The sequence below is a fragment of the Microcaecilia unicolor genome, chromosome 5, assembly GCF_901765095.1.
Source record: "Microcaecilia unicolor chromosome 5, aMicUni1.1, whole genome shotgun sequence".
NCBI lineage: Eukaryota > Metazoa > Chordata > Amphibia > Gymnophiona > Siphonopidae > Microcaecilia > Microcaecilia unicolor.
In genome coordinates, this window is record NC_044035.1 from 9,410,562 (window position 1) to 9,433,551 (window position 22,990).

The 22,990-nt window shown below is 49.3% G+C and overlaps 1 protein-coding gene across 3 annotated transcripts in view; it reads right to left on the reverse strand.

Annotated features, from left to right (window-relative positions):
- ENO4 (enolase 4) overlaps nt 1-22,990 on the reverse strand; it is a 175,299-nt gene that overhangs the window by 70,784 nt on the left and 81,525 nt on the right. For all 3 annotated transcript variants that reach the window (XM_030204749.1, XM_030204748.1, XM_030204750.1), the window contains exons 5-6: nt 18,389-18,558; nt 18,107-18,238 (exon numbers count right to left, since the gene is read on the reverse strand). In XM_030204749.1, coding sequence (XP_030060609.1) covers nt 18,107-18,238; nt 18,389-18,558 — 302 coding nt within the window. The remainder of the gene's footprint in view (nt 1-18,106; nt 18,239-18,388; nt 18,559-22,990) is intronic.

Genomic DNA, 22,990 nt, shown 5'->3' on the forward strand with positions numbered 1-22,990 from the left:
CCAACCGGAAATAAGCTTCGCGGGACGGTCAGCACGCAGGGCACGCCCACCGCGCATGCGCGGCCGTCTTCCCGCCCGTGCGCGACCGCTCCCGCCAGTTGAATGACTAGCAAAAAATATGAAACACACAACTCCAAAGGGGAGGAGGGAGGGAAGGTGAGAACAATCAGCCTGCTGTCCTCGGAGAACAACTGCTACAGGTATGTATCATACCCTTTCTCCGAGGACAAGCAGGCTGCTTGTTCTCACGACTGGGGTATCCCTAGCTCTCAGGCTCACTCAAAACAAGAACCCAGGTCAATTGAACCTCGCAACGGCGAGGGTATAACAGAAATTGACCTACGAAGAACAACTAACTGAGAGTGCAGCCTGACCAGAATAAATTCGGGTCCTGGAGGGTGGAGTTGGATTTACACCCCAAACAGATTCTGCAGCACCGACTGCCCGAACCGACTGTCGCGTCGGGTATCCTGCTGGAGGCAGTAATGAGATGTGAATGTGTGGACAGATGACCACGTCGCAGCCTTGCAGATCTCTTCAATAGTGGCTGACTTCAAGTGGGCCACTGACGCTGCCATGGCTCTGACACTATGAGCCGTGACATGACCCTCAAGAGTCAGCCCAGCCTGGGCGTAAGAGAAGGAAATGCAATCTGCTAGCCAATTAGAGATGGTGCGTTTCCCGACAGCGACCCCTAGCCTGTTAGGGTCGAAAGAAACAAACAATTGGGCGGACTGTCTGTTGGGCTGTGTCCGCTCCAAGTAGAAGGCCAATGCTCTCTTGCAGTCCAATGTGTGCAACTGACGTTCAGCAGGGCGGGTATGCGGCCTGGGGAAGAATGTTGGCAAGACAATTGACTGGTTAAGATGGAACTCCGACACCACCTTCGGCAGGAACTTTGGGTGGGTGCGGAGCACTACTCTGTTGTGATGAAATTTGGTATATGGAGCATGAGCTACTAGGGCTTGAAGCTCACTGACCCTACGAGCTGAAGTAACTGCCACCAAGAAAATGACCTTCCAGGTCAAGTACTTCAGATGGCAGGTATTCAGTGGCTCAAAAGGAGGTTTCATCAGCTGGGTGAGGACGACGTTGAGATCCCATGACACAGCAGGAGGCTTGATAGGGGGCTTTGACAAAAGCAAGCCTCTCATGAATCGAACGACTAAAGGCTCTCCAGAGATGGCTTTTCCTTCCACACGATAATGGTAAGCACTAATCGCACTAAGGTGATTCCTTACTGAGTTGGTCTTGAGGCCAGACTCTGATAAGTGCAGAAGGTATTCAAGCAGGTTCTGTGCAGGGCAAGAACGAGGTTCTAGGGCCATGCTCTCACACCACACGACAAACCTCCTCCACTTGAAAAAGTAACTCTTTTTAGTGGAATCCTTTCTAGAGGCAAGCAAGACCCGGGAGACACCCTCAGACAGACCCAGCGCAGTGAAGTCTACGCCCTCAACATCCAGGCCGTGAGAGCCAGAGACTGAAGGTTGGGGTGCAGCAACGCTCCGTCGTTCTGCGAAATGAGAGTCGGAAAACACTCCAATCTCCACGGTTCTTCGGAGGACAACTCCAGAAGAAGAGGGAACCAGATCTGACGGGGCCAAAAGGGCGCGATCAGAATCATGGTGCCGCGGTCTTGCTTGAGCTTCAGTAAGGTCTTCCCCACCAAAGGTATGGGAGGATAAGCATACAGGAGGCCGGTCCCCCAATGGAGGAGAAAGGCATCCGACGCTAGCCTGCCGTGTGCCTGAAGTCTGGAACAGAACAGAGGCAGCTTGTGGTTGGTCTGAGAGGCGAAAAGGTCCACCGAGGGGGTGCCCCACGCTCGGAAGATCTTGCGTACCACTCTGGCATGGAGCGACCACTCGTGCGGTTGCATGACTCTGCTCAGTCTGTCGGCCAGACTGTTGTTTACGCCTGCCAGGTACGTGGCTTGGAGGAGCATGCCGAACCGACACGCCCAACGCCACATCCCGACGGCCTCCTGGCACAGGGGGCGAGATCCGGTGCCCCCCTGCTTGTTGACGTAATACATTGCAACCTGATTGTCTGTCCGAATTTGGATAATTTGACAGGACAGCCGATCTCTGAAAGCCTTCAGTGCGTTCCAGATCGCTCGGAGCTCCAGGAGGTTGATCTGCAGATCCTTTTCCTGGAGGGACCACAGACCCTGAGTGTGGAGCCCATCGACATGGGCTCCCCACCCCAGGCGAGATGCATCCGTCGTCAGCACTTTCGTGGGCTGCGGAATTTGGAATGGGCGTCCCAGGGTCAAATTGGTCCGGATGGTCCACCAGAGCAGTGAAGTGCGGCAACTGGTGGAGAGGCGGATGACATCTTCTAGATTCCCGGTGGCCTGGAACCACTGGGAAGCTAGGGTCCATTGAGCAGATCTCATGTGAAGACGAGCCATGGGAGTCACATGAACTGTGGAGGCCATATGACCTAGAAGTCTCAACATCTGCCGAGCTGTGATCTGCTGAGACGCTCTGGTCTGCGAAGCCAGGGTCAAGAGATTGGTGGCCCTCGCTTCGGGAAGGTAGGCCTGAGCTGTCTGGGAATTCAGCAGCGCTCCTATGAATTCCAGAGACTGAGTTGGCTGGAGATGGGACTTTGGGTAATTTATCACAAACCCCAGCAGCTCCAGAAGTTGGATAGTGCACTGCATGGACCGGAGGGCTCCTGCCTCCGAGGTGTTCTTGACCAGCCAATCGTCGAGATATGGGAACACGTGCACTCCCAGCTTGCGTAGATAGGCCGCTACCACCACGAGGCACTTGGTAAACACTCGTGGGGCAGAGGCGAGCCCAAAGGGCAGCACACAATACTGAAAGTGCCGTGCGCCCAGTCGGAATCTGAGATACTGCCTGTGAGCTGGCAGTATCGGGATGTGAGTGTATGCGTCCTTTAAATCCAGGGAACATAGCCAATCGTTTTTCTGAATCATTGGCAGAAGGGTGCCCAAGGAAAGCATCCTGAACTTTTCTTTGACCAGGAATTTGTTCAGGCCTCTCAGGTCTAGGATGGGACGCATCCCCCCTGTTTTCTTTTCCACAAGGAAGTACCTGGAATAGAATCCCTGCCCTTCCTGCCCGGGTGGTACGGGCTCGACCGCATTGGCGCTGAGAAGGGCGGAGAGTTCCTCTGCAAGTACCTGCTTGTGATGGGAGCTGAAAGACTGAGCTCCCGGAGGACAATTTGGAGGCAGGGAGGCCAAATTCAGGGCGTATCCGCACCGCACTATTTGGAGAACCCACTGGTCGGAGGTTAAGAGAGGCCACCTTTGGTGAAAAAATTTTAACCTCCCTCCGACCGGCAGATCGTCCGGTACGGACACTTGTAGGGCGGCTATGTTCCCGTGGATCCAGTCAAAAGCCCGTCCCCGGCTTTTGCTGTGGAGGCGCAGGGGGCTGCTTAGGCGCACGCTGTTGACGAGAACGAGCGCGCTGGGGCTGTCCCTGTGCCTGACGAGGCCTTCGGGCCGGCTGGTTGTACCTACGCTTTGCAAAAGAATAGGGTGCAGCCTGCCGTGCCCGGGAAAAACGCCCACCCGTGGGGGCGGGTGCTGAAGGCGCCCGGTGGGAGAGCTTGTCGAGAGCGGTTTCCCGCTGATGCAGTTGGTCCACCATCTGCTCGACCTTCTCACCGAAAATGTTATCCCCCCGGCAAGGGACGTCAGCCAGTCTCTGCTGGGTGCGGTTGTCCAGGTCAGAGGCACGCAGCCATGAGAGCCTGCGCATCACTATACCTTGGGCCGCAGCTCTGTCTGTACATTTTAGACTTAGCAGCTCTGTCTCTGAATCTCCCCCACAAATTCAAACTTAGTGGGTGTGACCTGATTCTCTGTTAGAGGGGCAGCCTTCTATACCAGTTTTTCTTGAGAAATCCATCTTTTTTACAGATTAACTGGCTGTGCTGCAGCTCTGTCTGTACATTTTAGACTTAGCAGCTCTGTCTCTGAATCTCCCCCACAAATTCAAACTTAGTGGGTGTGACCTGATTCTCTGTTAGAGGGGCAGCCTTCTATACCAGTTTTTCTTGAGAAATCCATCTTTTTTACAGATTAACTGGCTGTGCTGCAGCTCTGTCTGTACATTTTAGACTTAGCAGCTCTGTCTCTGAATCTCCCCCACAAATTCAAACTTAGTGGGTGTGACCTGATTCTCTGTTAGAGGGGCAGCCTTCTATACCAGTTTTTCTTGAGAAATCCATCTTTTTTACAGATTAACTGGCTGTGCTGCAGCTCTGTCTGTACATTTTAGACTTAGCAGCTCTGTCTCTGAATCTCCCCCACAAATTCAAACTTAGTGGGTGTGACCTGATTCTCTGTTAGAGGGGCAGCCTTCTATACCAGTTTTTCTTGAGAAATCCATCTTTTTTACAGATTAACTGGCTGTGCTGCAGCTCTGTCTGTACATTTTAGACTTAGATCCCTCCCACCCACCCCTCTACCCACCCACCCCTAGGGTGATAGTTCTTATATACCCTCCCAAGCAACCTAATCTGCCTGCAGATAAGTGCTCTGTCTCTGTGTTCAGGCTCTTCACCTCCTTTCCTCCCACATTTTTCAAACATAGTGGGTGTGACTTGTTCTTACTGGGCAGTGCCTACCTGCCTGCTGCCTACCATTCCAGTTTTAAGCCTCTAATCCAGCTCTGCCGTTCTATCTATCACTTAACACCTCAGTCACTACATATATACCCATAACACCTCAGTTACTACTTATGGCCCCTTTACACATTCTCTTCCTTGCCCTGTCCCTTCCTAATCTTTTTCCCCTCCCCCTACTGCTGTCTACCACTGGAACTCACTGCCCACCCATGTCCTCTCCCATCTTGCTCACTACTGCAATACCCTACTCACCCCCGTCCCTCACCACCTCACCATCTCTCCTGTCCCCCTCCTCCTTCCTAGCTCTCAACCTTCAACACTTCCTTCCTGCCATTAACCCATCCCCATTCCTCCTAAGCGCATCCCGTCTTCGTCGCCTTCGTCGCCCTACCTCCCCCACCCTCCTCCGCACTCTCTTGCTCCTCCTCCTGCTATCCGCAGGAGACATCAATCCCAATCCAGGTCCCCCACACCTGTCATCACCTGATCACCTTCACACTTCTTCACCCTCCCCCTCAGCCCCGCCCAACATTAACCACTACTTCCAGGAATCTCCAGATTATTGACCCTCCCACCTTATCATCTAGTATTTCTAATCTCCTCCCCTCCATCATGTCCTCCGAGTCTGTTGACGAGGCTGTCTCCGCTTACAATGCCACTCTCTCCTCTGCTCTGGACACCCTTGCACCATCCACCTCCCGTCCCACAAGGCGTACTAATCCCCAGCCCTGGCTGACCCCTTGCATCCGTTACCTTCGCTCCTGCGCCCGATCTGCTGAACGCCTCTGGAGGAAATCTCGCACCCATTCAGATTTCCTTCACTACAAATTCATGCTATCCTCCTTCCAGTCCTCACTATTCCTTGCCAAACAGGACTATTACACCCAATTGACTAATTCTCTCAGCTCTAACCCTCGTCGTCTCTTCGCCACCCTTAACTCCCTCCTCAAAGTGCCCTCCGCTCCCACCCCCCCGTCACTCTCTCCTCAATCACTGGCTGACTACTTCCGCGACAAGGTGCAAAAGATCAACCTTGAGTTCACTACCAAGCCACCTCCTCCTCTTCACCCTTCAACCCTCTCCCTCAACCAACCAACCCAGACCTCCTTCTCCTCCTTTCCTGATATCTCCGAGGAGGAAACCGCCCGCCTTCTTTCCTCCTCAAAATGCACCACTTGTTCCTCTGATCCCATCCCCACCAACTTACTTAACACCATCTCTCCTACTATCACCCCCTCCATCTGTCATATCCTCAACCTCTCTCTCTCCACTGCAACTGTCCCCGACACCTTCAAGCATGCTGTAGTCACGCCACTCCTCAAAAAACCATCACTAGACCCTACCTGTCCCTCCAACTACCGCCCCATCTCCCTCCTACCCTTCCTCTCCAAGACACTTGAGCGCGCAGTCCACAGCCGCTGCCTTGATTTTCTCTCCTCTCATGCCATCCTTGATCCGCTTCAATCCGGTTTTCGCCCTCTTCACTCGACAGAAACAGCACTTTCTAAAGTCTGTAATGACCTGTTCCTTGCCAAATCCAGAGGCCACTACTCCATCCTCATCCTCCTGGATCTATCCGCCGCTTTTGACACTGTCAATCATGACTTACTTCTTGCCACCCTGTCCTCATTTGGGTTCCAGGGCTCTGTCCTCTCCTGGTTCTCCTCCTATCTCTCCCACCGCACCTTCAAAGTTCACTCTCATGGATCTTCCTCCACCCCCATCCCCTTATCTGTTGGTGTTCCCCAGGGATCGGTCCTTGGACCCCTTCTCTTCTCAATCTACACCTCTTCCCTGGGCTCCCTGATCTCATCTCATGGTTTCCAGTATCATCTCTATGCTGATGACACCCAACTGTATCTCTCCACACCAGACATCACCGCGGAGACCCAGGCAAAGGTATCGGCCTGCTTATCCGACATTGCTGCCTGGATGTCCAACCGCCACCTGAAACTGAACATGTCCAAGACCGAGCTTATCGTCTTTCCACCAAAACCCACTTCTCCTCTTCCTCCACTTTCTATCTCAGTTGATAACACCCTCATCCTCCCCGTCTCATCTGCCCGCAACCTCGGAGTCATCTTTGACTCCTCTCTTTCCTTCTCTGCGCATATCCAGCAGATAGCCAAGACCTGTCGCTTCTTCCTCTTTAACATCAGCAAAATTCGCCCTTTCCTCTCTGAACACACCACCCGAACTCTCGTCCACGCTCTCATTACCTCTCGCCTGGACTACTGCAACTTACTCCTCACCGGCCTCCCACTTAGCCATCTATCCCCCCTTCAGTCTGTTCAGAACTCTGCTGCACGTCTCATATTCCGCCAGAACCGATATACTCGTATCACCCCTCTCCTCAGGTCACTTCACTGGCTTCCGATCAGATACCGCATTCAATTCAAGCTTCTCCTTCTTACCTACAAATGCACTCAGTCTGCTGCCCCTCACTACCTCTCTACCCTCATCTCCCCTTACGTTCCCGCCCGTAACCTCCGTTCACAGGATAAATCCCTCCTCTCAGTACCCTTCTCCACCACCGCCAACTCCAGGCTCCGCTCATTCTGCCTCGCCTCACCCTATGCTAGGAACAACCTTCCTGAACCCTTACGCCAAGCCCCCTCCCTGCCCATCTTCAAGTCTTTGCTTAAAGCCCACCTCTTCAATGCTGCGTTTGGCACCTAACCCTTACCGTTCAGTGAATCCAGACTGCCCCAATTTGACTGCCCCTATCGGACCGACCGTTCACTTGTCTATTAGATTGTAAGCTCTTTGAGCAGGGACTGTCTCTCTTTGTTAAATTGTACAGCGCTGCGTAACCCTAGTAGCGCTCTAGAAATGTTAAGTAGTAGTAGTAGTAGTAGCACGAGATGCCACGTCACAGGTGTCAAAAATCCCCCTGGACAGGAACTTTCTGCACGCCTTCAGCTGCCTGACCACCTCCTGATAAGGCCTGGACTGCTCCGGCGGGAGCTTATCGACCAGGTCCGCCAGCTGTTGCACATTGGTCCGCATGTGGATGCTCATATAGAGCAGGTAAGATTGGATGCGGGTCACGAGCATGGAGGATTGGTAGGCCTTCCTCCCAAATGAGTCCAGAGTGCGAGACTCCCGCCCCGGGGGCGCCGAGGCGGTATCCCTCGAACTCCGTGCCCTCTTGAGAGCAGAATCCACGACCGCTGAGTCATGGGGCAACTGGGGCCGCATGAGCTCTGGGTCAGAGTGGATCCTGTACTGGGACTCTGCTTTCTTGGGAATGGTGGGATTAGTTAGTGGTCGCACCCAGTTCCGGAGCAGCGTCTCCTTCAGGACATTGTGCAGCGGTACCGTGGAGGACTCTCTAGGTGGTGATGGATAGTCGAGGACCTCGAGCATCTCGGCCCTCGGCTCTTCCACAGAGACCACGGGAAAGGGAATGCTTATAGACATATCCCGCACAAAGGAGGCAAAGGAGAGACTCTCAGGAGGTGAGAGCTTCCTCTCCGGTGACGGCGTGGGGTCCGAGGGAAGGCCTGTAGACTCCTCGGAGGAGAAATATCTCGGGTCCTCCTCTTCCCCCCACGAGTCCTCGTCCTCGGTATCGGACATTAGCTCATGTAGCTGAGTCCGGTACCGGGCCCGGCTCGACGTCGAGGCACCAAGGTCTCGGTGTCGTCGAGCGGTGGATTCCCGCGCCGGCGGGGACGGAGCTCCCTCCATCGACGTCGACGGGGACTCCACCTGCGTGGCTGTCGAGACCGGCACCGCAAGCGGCGGCGGTGTCGACTGCCCCGGCGCCGGGCTAGAGCTCGCCGGCGCCACAGTCATCGGCGCCGAGGGCGCAAGCACCCCCGGCGCCGGCACAGCCTGGCGCATCAGCCCTTCCAGGATCCCCGGAAGGATGGCTCTGAGGCACTCGTCCAGGCCCGCTGCCGGGAAAGGCGGTGGGGCCGGTAAGGGTGTCGGTGCCGGAAGCTGCTGGGGGCCAGGAGATGGCACCGAGGTGCCGGAACCCCGACGCGTCGGTACCTCCACCACCGACGGAGATCTCTCCTCTCTGCGATGACGCTTCGGCGTCGACTCCTCTTCAGGGTGCACCGAGGGCTCCCGGTGACGGCGCTTCTTGTCTTTTTTCCGGTGCACGTCACCGGTGCCGGAGGGCATGGAGGAGGAGGAGGTCGATCCCCCTCGGTCTCGGGGTACCGGGTCCGACAGGGTTCGGTCCCGTGGCTCACGAGTTGAGGGAGTGACCGGGGCCGACTGCCCACGCGGTCTCTCTACCCCACTCTCGCCGGCGGACCGGCGGGCCGACGGGACCTGTTCTCCTGGGGTCGCTGCCATCGGTGCCGATGTCTCGGGCATCGATACCGGTACCGAAGAACCGGTCTTCGATACCGATGCCGTCGAGGTCGACGTCGAGGGGCCGGCGCAAGTTCCAAAAAGACGGTCCCGCAGAACTTGCCTCGCAACCTGAGTCCGTTTCCGGAGACCGAGACACAAAACGCACGACTTGAGATTGTGCTCCGGCCCGAGGCACTGGAGGCACCAAGCGTGGGTGTCGGTCTGCGAGATCGGCCGGCCGCAGCGACCACACTTTTTAAATCCACTCGGGACCTTCGAGGACATCGACGGAAAAATCGCGTCGGCGAAGTCAAAGTCGGCAATGGTGGCTAAAATCACACCACGAAAATTGTAACCGACCGAGCGGCCACTAGGCCGCAACGAGGCGTCCCCGCTAGAAAGCGAGGGAAAAGAAGGAGCGCGTGCTCCACACGCGCAAAATCCTTTTTTTTTTTTTTTTTTTTAATAAAAGAGAAAGAAGAAAAAGAAGAGGCCGAACAGGCCAAAAGCGACGATCCGCGTAAACGCGGTCGAAAAAATCCGGCGGCTGAAACGAGAGAGAGGGGAAAACACAACTCTCTCAGTCGCGGAAAAAAAGTAACTGGCGGGAGCGGTCGCGCACGGGCGGGAAGACGGCCGCGCATGCGCGGTGGGCGTGCCCTGCGTGCTGACCGTCCCGCGAAGCTTATTTCCGGTTGGTGGGGGCTGCCGCGGACGTCACCCAGTCGTGAGAACAAGCAGCCTGCTTGTCCTCGGAGAAATAGTATGTAAACTGCTTTGACTATAACCACAAAAAGGTGGTATATTAAGTCCCATTCCCTATTCCTATTATTTAGAAAGAGTAAACAAGCTATTCATGTCTACCCATTCCACTCCACTCAGTATTATCTCCCCTCAGCCATCTCTTCTTCATGTTGAAGAGCCCTAGCCTTTTTAGCCTTTCCTCAAAGGGAAGTCGCCCCATCCCCTTTATCATTTTCATCACCCTTCTCTGTACCTTTTCTAATTCTGTTATATCTTTTCTGAGATGCGGTGACCAAAAGTGCACACAATACTTGAGATGCAGTCGCACTATGACGCAATATATTCTCAGTTTTGTTCTCCATTCCGTTCTTAACCTAACATTCTATTTGCTTTCTTAGCCGCTGCTGCACACTAAGCAGAGGGTTTCAACGTTATCATCAATGATGAAACCTAGATCCTTCTCCTGGGTGGTGACTCTTAATGTGGAAATTTGCATTGAGTAGCTATAGCTTGGGTTCCTCTTCCCTACATGCATCGCTTTGCACTTGCTCACATTAAATGTCATCTACCGTTTGGATACCCAGTCTTCCAGTCGCATAAGGTCCTCTTGCAATTTTTCACAGTCCTCTTATGATTTATCAACTGTATGTTATGATGAGTCCCTTGTGGTCAATGGCCCGCTCCACCTAATCTCCTGTCTCTCTCTCTAGGGACTCTGTCCGGATTCCAACCACATTCTGAAACCGCTGAGGCCTTGGTGTGGTTCTCCATAGACTTCACTGTAGCCATTTTACTGTATATTAACTCTTTAACAAGTTCCACCTAGAGTGCTATTACATGATCAGCTCCCTCATGGCCTACACCACTAGCTCACTGCCAAGGATAACCAGAGGTTTGCCTCTAAGAAAGAACTCAGAGATAGCTCTTCTCTATAACAGCCTGTAGTCTCAGTATCCTGGATTGGGAACCACTTTACACTTAGGAGACATCCCTATACTCCAATTCTCCAATCCTACTACCGCTGGTTAAGCTTTCCAGTAGACAAACAATAGTTCTGGTACTTCACAAGCATCCCCTGGTGTTTCTTATAGAAATAAATCAGCTTTAATGAGGTTATGCAAATTAGGCCATCCACATGCAAATCTACTCCAATTAGCCTTCCTAACCACTCTTTAACTGAGCCCCCCTTCGGGAGACCAGGGTTTCAGTTAAAAACAGCTGCCACCCCTGAACAGGATTTTCAACTTCCACAACAACTTTACAGTCCTGTCCTCCACCCCCGGTTGGTTAGTCCAATTCTTAGTTCACACCACCCAATGTTACCTCACATTGGGTTCCACAACAGTTGTATTACTTATTCAGTGTAGCATTACAGTAAAAAACTTTTCCTTGGTTTTCGGACATGGCATCATGCCTCAACATCCCCAGGCATCTGGCAGAGGATCCTCTCCTCTGGTCCTCTTGGTTCAGCTTCTTGTTAGGGTCCTTGCCCCGTTCCAACCGGTCTCTCAGGTTACCTGGTGCTCAGCATGCCTCCTTCCTCTTCAGATACCTTTTTCCCTCTCTCCAGCTTCTGGAAGGTGCCTATTACAGGGCTGCTAATAGCCTACCCCACCCTATCTGGGCCCCTCCTCCTAGTTCTGGAAGGGTCCAGGACCTTCTCCAGGGTGCTTCCTTCTGCCATGGGCCCTCCCCTTCTTAACTTAGCAATGGGTAACATCTGCCCCATCCCCCCAGCTATCTGTGTCTGGGCTGTCATTGAGGCAGCCCCCCCCCCCTCCCATGGCCTTCTACAAAATCACACAAGCCCTTCCACTATTAGATCGCCCTCTAGAGGCTGCTTCTAGACTAAGCAGGTCATGTTTACCTTTGAGCGCCCTCTAGTGGCCTCCTTCAGGTCATTACACTGGCGTCCTCATTGGCGCTCCCTCTAGTGAACAGACCATGGCAGGGCATATCCTATACTTATCACCATATCATCAGCAAATTTAATCACCTCACTCAGTATTCCTGTTTCAGTTTATTTATAAATAAGAACAGACCTCTGGGAAACCCCACTATTAACCATTCTCCATTCAGAATATGGACCATTCAACCTTACTCTCTGTTTTCTATCTTTTAACCAGCTCTTAATCCATAATAGGACACTGCCTCCTATCCCATAACTTTCTAATTTCCTGAGGAGCCGTTCCCTAACACAAGTGGATACATACCCAACATCAAAATCTCTTTTGGGAAGTACAAACTCCCCCTCAAAATCACAAGTCAGAAACCCTGGAATACAGTTAGATTCAACACTCCAGTGGTTCCCAAACCTGGTCCTGGAGGAACCCCAGCCAGTCAGATTTTCAGGATATCCACAATGATTATTTATGAGAGATTTGCATGCAGTGGAGGCAGTGCATGCAAATCTCTCGCATGAATATTCATTGTTGATATTCTGAAAACATGACTGGCTGGGGTGCCTCCATGACCAGGTTTGGGAACCACTGACTTACTCTGATTCCCCAAATCCAAGCAACCTTCAAGAGTTGCTTCTACTATTTGTGACAGCAACGCTGCCTCTCCTTACTTCGAGAAGGTAAATCTTATCCCAGTTGTGCATGCTATAACATCATCAAGACTGAATTACTGTAATACACTCTACAACGATCTGACTATAAAGGACCTGAACCAGCTCCAATTGATTCAGAATGCTGCAGCAAGACTAACGGAAGGTTGCAAGCGACATGACCACATCACACCATTTTTGCAAAAACGTCACTGTCTACCAGTACAATACTGGGCTAAATTTAAAACTCTATGTCTGATCTTTAAGGCCCTTAAAGGAAATGGTCCCAAGTACCTGAAGAATAGGATGATCCTCTACACACCTCCAAGGACACTAAGGTCCTCTCAAGGACTATTACTAACCACACCCTCTCCAAAAGGCATTACACGATGTGATACCTGCAAGTAAGCCTTGTCCAGAGTAGCTCCCCACACTCTGGAATGTACTGACTGAAAGGCTCCGCTTAACACAAGACTATCTCTGCTTCAGGAAGCAGGTGAAAGCTTGGCTCTTCAACCAGGTCTTTAATGGAAGAAGTAACTTGTTAGTCTCACTCACACACACAAGGAGTGACACAGGCTGCACATACTGCAGCAGGACATGTTTATCCAGTGGTGTGCTGGTAAATGTTTAACAACAGGCTCTCTCCCCGGTCCCCCTCTGCGCCTCCCCCCCCCCCCCCCCCCAAATTGCAGAGCTGGCTATCGCCGGGAAGAGAGCCTGGGGGTGGCGGCAATGCATTACTCCAGGAAAAAAAATTAAATGAGCCCAGGTTCCAATCTAATTCATGTTTAATGTGCGATAAAATGCCATAAATAAGTAAATAAATATAAACTTTTAATGTTGAGCACCTGATTCTCAAAGTGAACATATTCCAAACACTATAATGAAAATAAAATTATTTTTTTCTACCTTTATTGTCTGGTGACTGTTTTTCTGATCATGCTGGCCCAGTATCCGATTCTGCTGCTATCTGTCCTCTTAACTCCGTTTCCAGGGCTTCCTTTCCATTTCTTTCCTTTCCTCCTTTCTTCTTCATTTCTGGTCCTCAGCTTCTGCCTATTTTCTTCATCCATGTGCAGTTTTTCTCCTCTCTTCCTTTTCCCTCATCTCATCTCCTTCCTCACTCTTCCCTCCCCTCCATCCATGTCCAGCATTTCTTCTCTCTCCCCTCCTCTCCCCTGCCCTCCATCCACCCATGTCCAGCGACCCTTCTCTCCCCCTGCCCTGCTTGCACCCATACCCAGTGACCCTCCTTTCCCCTGCCCTCCATCCACCTATGTCAGTGACCCTCCTCTCCCCTCCCCTGCATGCACCCATACCCAGTGACCCTCCTCTTCCCTGCCCTCCATGCACCCATACCCAGCGACCCTCCTCTCCCCTGCCCTGCATGCACCCATACCCAGTGACCCTCCTTTCCCCTGCCCTCCATCCACCCATGTCCAGCAGTGACCCTTCTCTCCCCTGCCCTGCATGCACCCATACCCAGCAACCCTTCTCTCCCCTCCATCCACCCATGCCCAGCGACTCCCTTTTTCCCCTTCCCCCCCCCCCCCCCCCCCCCCCCCCCCCCCGAGTTGTTCAGCGAATTCTCCTCTCTCCCTCCCTCCAGATCCGGTCCCTCACCAACTCCTTGTCCTTCGAATTCTTCAGGGCAGACAGTCTTGCCTGCCCGCTGCCAGCGCTGACTCTCCCCCGCTGCCGGATCGCGCTTCAAAATGGCCGCTGAGACTTCAGCAGAAGTCTCACGAGGCCGCCTCTGGAAGTCTCGGTGGCCATTTTTAAAGTGCGAGCTGGCAGCAGGGGAGAGTCAGTGCTGGCAGCGGGCATGCCCCGAAGAATTCGAAGGACAAGGAGTCGGTGAGGGACCGGATCTGGAGGGAGGAGGACTGCCAGAGCCGGCTCACACGTTTTAACAACCGGCTCTTGCGAGCCGGTGCGAGCCGGCTCCAACACAACACTGTGTTTATCCACTCCTATCCTAGATGAGATAATATTTAACCATCTCTCTGACCTCATGTGCGCCTTTCTTTAAATTAGTCACCTTATTTTTTTTTTTTATAATTGTTTTTATTAACATTTTCCAGACAAAGCAACACCAAAAATATCACATCAATCTAGTTACAATCACAGCTAAACATCGGCAAAGTCACCTTATTTTCTAACTCCTCTTACTCTCTTACCTATCTATATGTTTCATCTTTGCTTATACCCTAGTAAACTAAAATGTTCAATTATGCATTGTGTTGACATTGCAAGTAGTATATCATGCCATACTTTGTATTGTTTCTTGAATATTTTTACTGCTGTTATTTTCTATTGCTCATGTTTGATTTATTCTTACTGTACGCTGCCCTGAGTGAATTCCTTTAAAAAAAGGTGGTAAATAAATCCTAATAAATAAGGTTCTTTGTCAAATGCCTTCTGAAAATCCAAATACATGACAAGCAACCATCTCACCTCTGTTCAAATGTTTACTCATCCCTTCAAACAAACGTAGCAGATTGGTGAGGCAAGTTTTCCCATAGTTAAATCCATGTTGGCCTTGTCCCATTATTCCATGTCTATATATATGTTCAATAATTTTGTTCTTTATAACAATCTCCACCATTCACCACTCTATAATTTCGCAGGTCACCTCTGAAATCCAAAATGGTGGCACCATCATGGCGCGAGTCAGAAAACTTCCCTCAACTCAGATGGTGCTGCAGGATTCCTGCGAGAGGGACAGGCTGGTCCCACCACCATTGCCATCCCAGCACCCACCGAAGAACATAGGCTCCCAATGCACTAATACCGTGGTGCTGAAAAGCGGAACATTTACGGAGCCTTTCTCCATTCATAGTTCCCTGCACACACTGATGCGCACACCCGTGCTGGAAAACGGGCACCCAAAAACAAACCGCCAGAGACGTCAAACCGAGCTAGAGAGGGTCTTTAAAAGGAACTTGTCATGTCCCCTACCTCAATGCAAGCGGTGTCCTTGGGCTGCGCGGGGTCCCGTCGACATGCACACTTGACTGGCTCTGCCCGAGCCATGTGTGTGTAGTCCTCTCTGGGTTTGTTCAGAGAGCGGTGGTTGCAGGCTCCTTAATTGCTTTGCTTCCATGCACCTATTTCTGCTCTCTCTCTCTCTCTGCCTGGCTTCCAGGCTCCTTGATTGCTTTGCTTCCACCCACCTGGGTCTGATCTTCCTCTGCCTGGCTTCCCTTGCTTCTCTCCTATTGGTCTTCCAGTTCCTCCTTCCCCTGCTCTTGTCCTATGGCTGTGCCCCTTCTCCCTGCTGATGTCAGACACCAGCACTTTATCAGCTGAGCTCTCCCTGGGCTCCATGCTTCAGCTTCTACTTTGGTAGGTGTTTCTAACTCTGCTTCTTATCTACTGGTCCCTCGTTGCTGACTTTGCCTGTACCTGGATTACTCTCTTGCCTGCCACCTGCTTACTGACTTTCATCTGTACCTGGATTACTCTCTTGCCTGCCGCCTCCCTACTGACTTGCGCCTGTAACTGGATTACTTTCTTGCCTGCCGCCTGCTTACTGACTGCCGCTTGTAACCACCCAGTTATTAAAGTCCACCTTCTATACTATCCTGCAGTACACCTTCCTTCTCTCTTCCCTTACCAAATCTTTGTACGTTACCAATTGTATCTGATATCCTGAAATGTCTATGTCATAACAAAACTCTGTAAACCACATTGAGCCTGCAAATGGCTTAAACAGTAGCCCTGTTTCAGCCATTTTTAACTTCCAGATGGCATCCAGAATCCAAAAAGATCATCGTTCCTGATTCCAAGCCTGACCCTGAATTTGAGGTAGAGGAGATTCTAGACTCCAAGCATCAGAGAGGACGACTATTTTATCTGCTATCCTGGAAATATTTTAGCCCGGAGGACAATTCCTGGGAGCCCGCTGATTTGCGATTTCCATGACCGCTACCCACTGAAACCCAGACCTAAGCAGAGGGGGGTCCTTAAGGAGGGGGTACTGTCATGTCCCCTACCTCAACGCAAGTGGCGTGGGATCCCGTCAACATGCACACTTGACTGGCACTGCCTGAGCCATGTGTGTGTAGTCCTCTCTGGGTTTGTTCAGAGAGCAGTGGTTGCAGGCTCCTTAACTGCTTTGCTTCCATGAACCTATTTCTGCTCTCTCTCTCTGCCTGGCTTCCAGGCTCTTTGATTGCTTTGCTTCCACACACCTGGGTCTGATCTTGTTGTTTAGCGACATTAAAGCTGTAAGTGTATCTGAAAGTGCCTTCTTCAAATATATTGGACATCTGTTTTTCTATTCCTATGCACTTAACTGTTTTCAGCAACTAGCCCAGAAAATGACCATGCCTGGCTTCCCTTGCTTCTCTCCTATTGGTCTTCCGGTTCCTCCTTCCCCTGCTCTTGTCCTATGGCTGTGCCCCTTCTCCCTGCTAATGTCAGACGCCAGCACTTTATCAGCTGAGCTCTCCCTGGGCTCCAAGCTTCGGCTTCTACTTTGGTAGGTGTTTCTAACTCTGTAGTCTGCTTCTTATCTACTGGTCCCTTGTTGCTGACTTTGCCTGTACCTGAATTACCCTTCTGCCTGCCGCCTGCCTACTGACTTTTGCCTGTACCTGGATTACTCTCTTGCCTGCCGCTTGCCTACTGACTGCTGCTTGTACCTGGATTACTCTCTTGACCTGCTGCCTGCCTGGCCAATACATTCATCACCCCGCTTCCAGCGGGCCACCCGCACCTAGGGGCTCAACCTCTGGGGAACGGCGGTCAGCGCAGGTGAAACCCAGGGTTGTCCAGCCGCCAAGCTGAACCTGGTCCGAATACCGGGCTCAGCAGCGCTCTGCTTTGTCCGGTAAAAGAGCCTTAGACTTATTATAAGATGCTGTGTTTTGTAAACATTCTGATATCATGTTCTGTGTTCCAGAACATTCAGACACTGTGTTTCATTTTATGTAAACAATGGGGTGAGACAGAAAGTAGCTGACATTGTAAGTTGTAGACTGGATGGGAGGGGGATTGATGCTCAATCCACTGTATACAAGGCACGGTTGTGTTGTATCTAGTTAGAGGGGGTGAGATGTCCAACTGAGTGACTCTTTATCACAGTGGTCTCTCTCTCTCCCTCTCGTAACAAATTGCTACTGCCTGATTTCTTTGCTATTTGTACAAGAACTCACAAGTCTGACAGAACTGCTGCAAGGAGATAGCCAGATATAGAGCAACAGCACTGTCTTTTGGTATGTATGCGTGTTTTTTTTTTAAAGCTGGGGCTGTCTCCCAAAGCACTCAAAGCTTCCTCCTACTAAGATCTGCCAAGGCACAAGGCATCATTCACTACTCCCGGACCCCAGAGGGTCAAAGGCAAAGGAAACCACAACCTTTTTTTTTACATACAAACTAAAGGGAAGAAGACCCTCCTTGGAAAAAATCCCTAGCCCCCTCCCCCAAACCATCAAGACTGCACAGGCTCACCACATGCTGGAGACTGAGAAATACTGGTTCTTTGAGGAACTGCTCAGCACAGATAAAGGCTTACTCAGGAATCAAGAATTCTGTCTCCACCTGCTGGTAGGCATGCATAACCCATCAGTATTATCTAGGCCAGTCTGAAGGGACACTAAGGAAGAGGCAAAATTATCTGTATTTTTTTCAAAGGATCTATTGATGGCTCAGAAATTACACAACTGTATAGACTATATGCCTCTAGTGATATTTATATCCTGGTCAACCCTCATAGGAAAGCATACTTCCAACAGTTAAAAACAAACACTAAAGGATTTTCTCATTCAGTCTCTATAGAAAAATATCTGGAAAAATCAGGGTATTTAATAACAAAAGGAAACAGTTCCCACTTTGGCTGACAGTGCCTAAGATGATCAATAAATATTACATTACCTCTCTGATTGTGAGGTCAGTTGATGGTATGCCAATCACTTCTTTCATTAAGTTCATTTTTCCAGGTGCAGACTTTCCACAGCTTAGCAGAGTTACCAGTGGTATTGGCATGGTCATTTTCTGGGCTAGTTGCTGAAAACAGTTAAGTGCATAGGAATAGAAAAACAGATGTCCAACATATTTGAAGAAGGCACTTTCAGATGCACTTACAGCTTTAATGTCACTAAACAACAAGAGAACTACTACATACATTTTAGCAAAAGGAGAAATCCTTCCCAATACCTGCTTGTGCTTTAGTGAGGCAATGTACAAGTATAATGGAGATTTGTTGACAACGGAACCAGCTTTAGCAACAGCAAGAGATGTGGCCCCTATGGCAATACTGCCTTTGAGTACAGGCTCAGCAGGTTCTGCTGGTGGAATGGATTTTTCTGAAGTAGGACTCCTTCTACCTAATGAGACAAACAAAAAAAAAGTTACCTACCTGTAGTGAGGGTTCTCCATAGACAGTAAGATAGAAGTTCTCATAAACGGGTAATGTCATCTTAACAGAGCCCAGAGAAAGAATCCGCTAGGTTTAGACTTCAGCTACATGTATGCAGTACTTCCTGTGCTGCAACATAGGGCAAGAGTGCCTCAGTTACGTTTGAGCTTAATGACTGAATGCAATTTCATGGGTAGGTGAGTGGATTGTGTGAGGACTTCAGTCCGACTGTCCATGGAGAAGACATGCTACAGACATCCCAAGACACATGCATCTGGACCACTTCTCCAACTCACACACATAACCATAAAAATCTAATGCACTGCCAATCATTCCCGTGATCCGCCGAACCCGCTTAAGGCCGCCGCCCATAGCACTGAAGAGACACTGCTTCCAGCCAATGGGGGGCCTTTCTTCTGCTGCTCATGCCTTCCTCTGACAATATCTCTGGTTTAAGAACATTAATAGCCATAGTGGCTCAAGACCAATGGTCCATCTAGCTCGGTATCTTGTTTCCTACAGTGGCCTAACCAGGTCACAAGTACCTGGTAGAAACCCAAATAGTAACAACATTCCATGCTACTAATCCCGGGGCAAGTAGTGGCTTCCCCATGTCTGTCTCAATAGCAGACTATGGACGTTTCCTCCGTGAACTTGCTCAAATCATTTTTAATCCCAGACACGCTAACCGATGTTACTACATCCTCCAGAAATGAGTTCCAGAGTTTAACTATTCATCGACTGAAAAAATATTTCCTCCTATTTGTTCTAAAAGCATTTCCATATAACTTTATTGAGTGTCCCCTAGTCTTTGTAATTTTTGAAAGAGTAAAAAATGGATTAATTTCTACTTGTTCTACACCACTCAGGATTTTGTAGACCTCAATCATATCTCCCCTTAGCCGTCTCTTTTCCAGGCTGAAGAGCGCTAAACTCTTTAGCCTTTCCTCATGTGAGAAAAGTTCCACCCCCTTTATCATTTTGGTTGCTTTAATTTGGAGGCAGGTGCGGCAGAAGAAAGAACCTGTGCTGCCAGGAAGCAGTGTCTGTTCAGCAATATGGGCGGCGACCTTAAGCGAGTTCAGCGGACCACAGAAGCCAGGAAAGTCAAGGGTTGTGCTATATGTTAAAGAGGAGTTAAACAAAATAAATATTCTACACGAAACAGACGGAATCCTTGTGGATAGACATTCCATGTGTGAAGAGAAAGAATATACTGGTAGGGGTGTACCGCCAGGACAGAATGAACAGATGAACAAATGTTTAGAGAAATTAGGAAAGCTTCTAATTGGGCAACATTATAATAATGGGCGATTTTGATTACCCCAATATTGACTGGATAAATGCCACATCAGGGAGTGCTAGGGAGGTTAAATTCATTGATGTAATAAACGAATGTTTCTTGGAGTGACTGGTCTAAGAGCCAACAAGAAGGGGAGCTATTTTAGATCTTGCCCTTAGTGGAATGCAGGACATGTAGAAGTGTTGGATCCGCTGGGAAACAATGATCATAACATGATCATATTTGAGATGATATCTGGAGTGAAGTCACTAAAGAAATCTACCGTAGCAGTATTCAATTTTCAAAAGGGTGACTATGACAAAATAAGGAAAAAAATCAATAAAAAGAAGCTGAAAGAGTCAGCTGCAAAAGTTAAGACTTTAAATCAAGTGTTGATGCTGTTTATGGAAAATCATTTTTATTAGCTACAAAATAGAGTAAACCACAAGAAACAACCAATAGACTGTTGTGCAAATACAAGCCATAAGCAATAACAGCAAACAGTAATTGAAAAGAACAATCTCCCTCTCCAGTACTACTCCCCAAACCCTCCCCGCACTGCATGGGGCTAAGGAAGCTATGTCCGCAAGACAGGCACCAGGCTCTAGTTAAGGATCCAGCTGCGGGCCACCAGCTGCAAAGTATCCCAGAATCTCTCCCAAACACGCTCAAACCTCTCGCCTTGAGCAAAGGAAAAGTCTTGCACGTCCCAGCGCTCCACGGAAAAATACCATCGTGAAAGACCAGACCAGATGTATTCCACGTATTAACAAAGGTGGAAAGAAGAGCAAACGACAGCCAACATGGTTAAAAGGTGACGTGAAAGAGGCTATTACAGCCAAAAGAAAATTCTTCAAAGAATGGAAAAAGGATCCTAATAAGGAAATAAGAAGCAACATAAGCAGTGTCAAGCTAGATGCAAAGCACTGATAAAGAAAGCTAAACAAGAATATAAAGAAAAACTTGCCACGGAAACATTCATTATAACACCTTTTTCAGGTACATCAGATGCACAAAGCCTGTGAGGGAATCCATGGGACTGTTAGATCATAAAGGAGCAAAAGAGGAACTCAGGGAAGACAAGGACATAGCGGAAAGATTGAATGAATTCTTTGCTTCAGTCTTTACGGAAGAAGATGTAAGAGATATACCTGTACCGGAAATGGTTTTTAAGGGTGACGATGTGGAGGAACTGAAAGAAATCCAAGTGAACCTGGAAGATGTACTAAGCCAAATTCACAAGTTAAAGAGTAATAAATTACCTGGACTGGATGGCATACACCCCAGGGTACTGAACAAACTCAAACATGAAATTACTGATCTGTTAGTGATCTGTAACATGTTATTAAAATCATCCTTAGTACCTGAAGATTGGAGGGTGGCCAATGTGACACCAATTTTTTAAAAGGGTTCCAGGGGTGATCCAGGAAACTACAGACTGGTAAGCCTGACTTCAGTGCCGGAGAAAAGAGTGGAAACTATTTTAAAGAATAAAATTTCAGAACACATAAACATGGTTTAATGAGACAGAGTCAGCATGGGTTCAGCCAAGGGAAGTCATGCCTTACCAATTTGCTTCATTTCTTTGAAGTTGTAAATAAACATATGGTTAAAGGTGAGCTGGTTAATGTAGTATCTGGATTTTCAGAAAGCTTTTAACAAAGTTCCTCATGAGACACTCCTGACAAAATCTGATTATTAGGAATGTCAATAGCTAGGTCGCTGGTGGACGTGAGGATCCTTTGGTCACTTGCCTGCCTGGTACGAAGGTGGCAGACCTCACGCGGTACCTAGATAAGATTTTAGACAGTGTGGGGAACAGCTGTCTGTTTTGGTACATATAGGTACCAATGACATAGGAAACTTTGGGAGGGAGATTCTGAAAGCCAAATTTAGACTCCTAGGTAGAAATCTGAAATCCAGATCCTCCACAGTAGCATTTTCAGAAATGCTCCCCATTTCACGCGCAGGACCCAAGAGACAGGCAAAATGAACAGACAGCCATAGAAATGTTATCAGATATTAGGGAGGCTAACAAACTTCTAACCCGCCTGCTGGATACATTTGGAATAGGTGGTAACGTGCTTAACTGGATCAAGGGCTTTCTGTCTTCAAGAACGTACCAAGTCAAAGTCAAATCTATCATTTCGGCTCCCTGGAAAGCCTATTGTGGAGTACCTCAAGGCTCTCCTCTTTCTCCTACCCTTTTCAACATCATGTTGATTCCTCTTGCGAATGCCTTATCTAAGCTTGGCCTCAACTCATTCATCTATGCGGATGATGTGACCATCTATATTCTTTACAAATCTACAATAGCTGAAGTCCATGACTCAATAGTTGCTAGCTTTTCCATAATGGATTCCTAGGCAAATGCGTTTCGTTTTAAACTCAATAAAGACAAAATGCAATGTTTAATCCTTTCGTCCCAACATAATAAAGTTATCCCGTCCACACTCATCATTAAGGATAACATTCTTCCGATCTCTAAATGTCTGAAAGTCCTTGGAGTGCTGTTGGACAATCACTTGATCCTGCATAGCCAAGCTAATCTCACTACCAAAAGAATGTTCCACGCAATGTGGAGGTTGAAGCGTATCAGGCAATTCCTCGCGAAAGAGCTATTTCGTACCCTTATTCATTGGTTGGTTCTATCGCATATTGACTATTGCAGTGGAATTTATGCCGGTTGCCGTGATTTCATCCTTAAAAAAACTCCAGACCGCACAAAATACTGCGGCACAGCTAACATTGGGCAAATCACACTTTGACCATGCTCACCCTCTTCGCTATATTCTACACTGGATTCCCATCAAAGACCGTCTTACCTTCAAAATCTGTTCATTGACACACAAGATAATATATGGGGAAGCCTCTGACTATATGCTAGATTTGATTCATCTACCATCCAGAAATGCTTCAGTGATTGCTCGATCCTTCCTCAATTTACACTATCCAAGTTGCAAGAATGTTAAATATAAATTAGTCTTTGCATCCACCTTCTCCTATGTCAGCACGAAATCTTGGAATGTTCTACCACGGCAGCTGAAAGAAACTGATGACCACCAGCTCTTCAAGAAATCCTTAAAGACATTTTTATTCCAAAAAGCTTACCCCACTG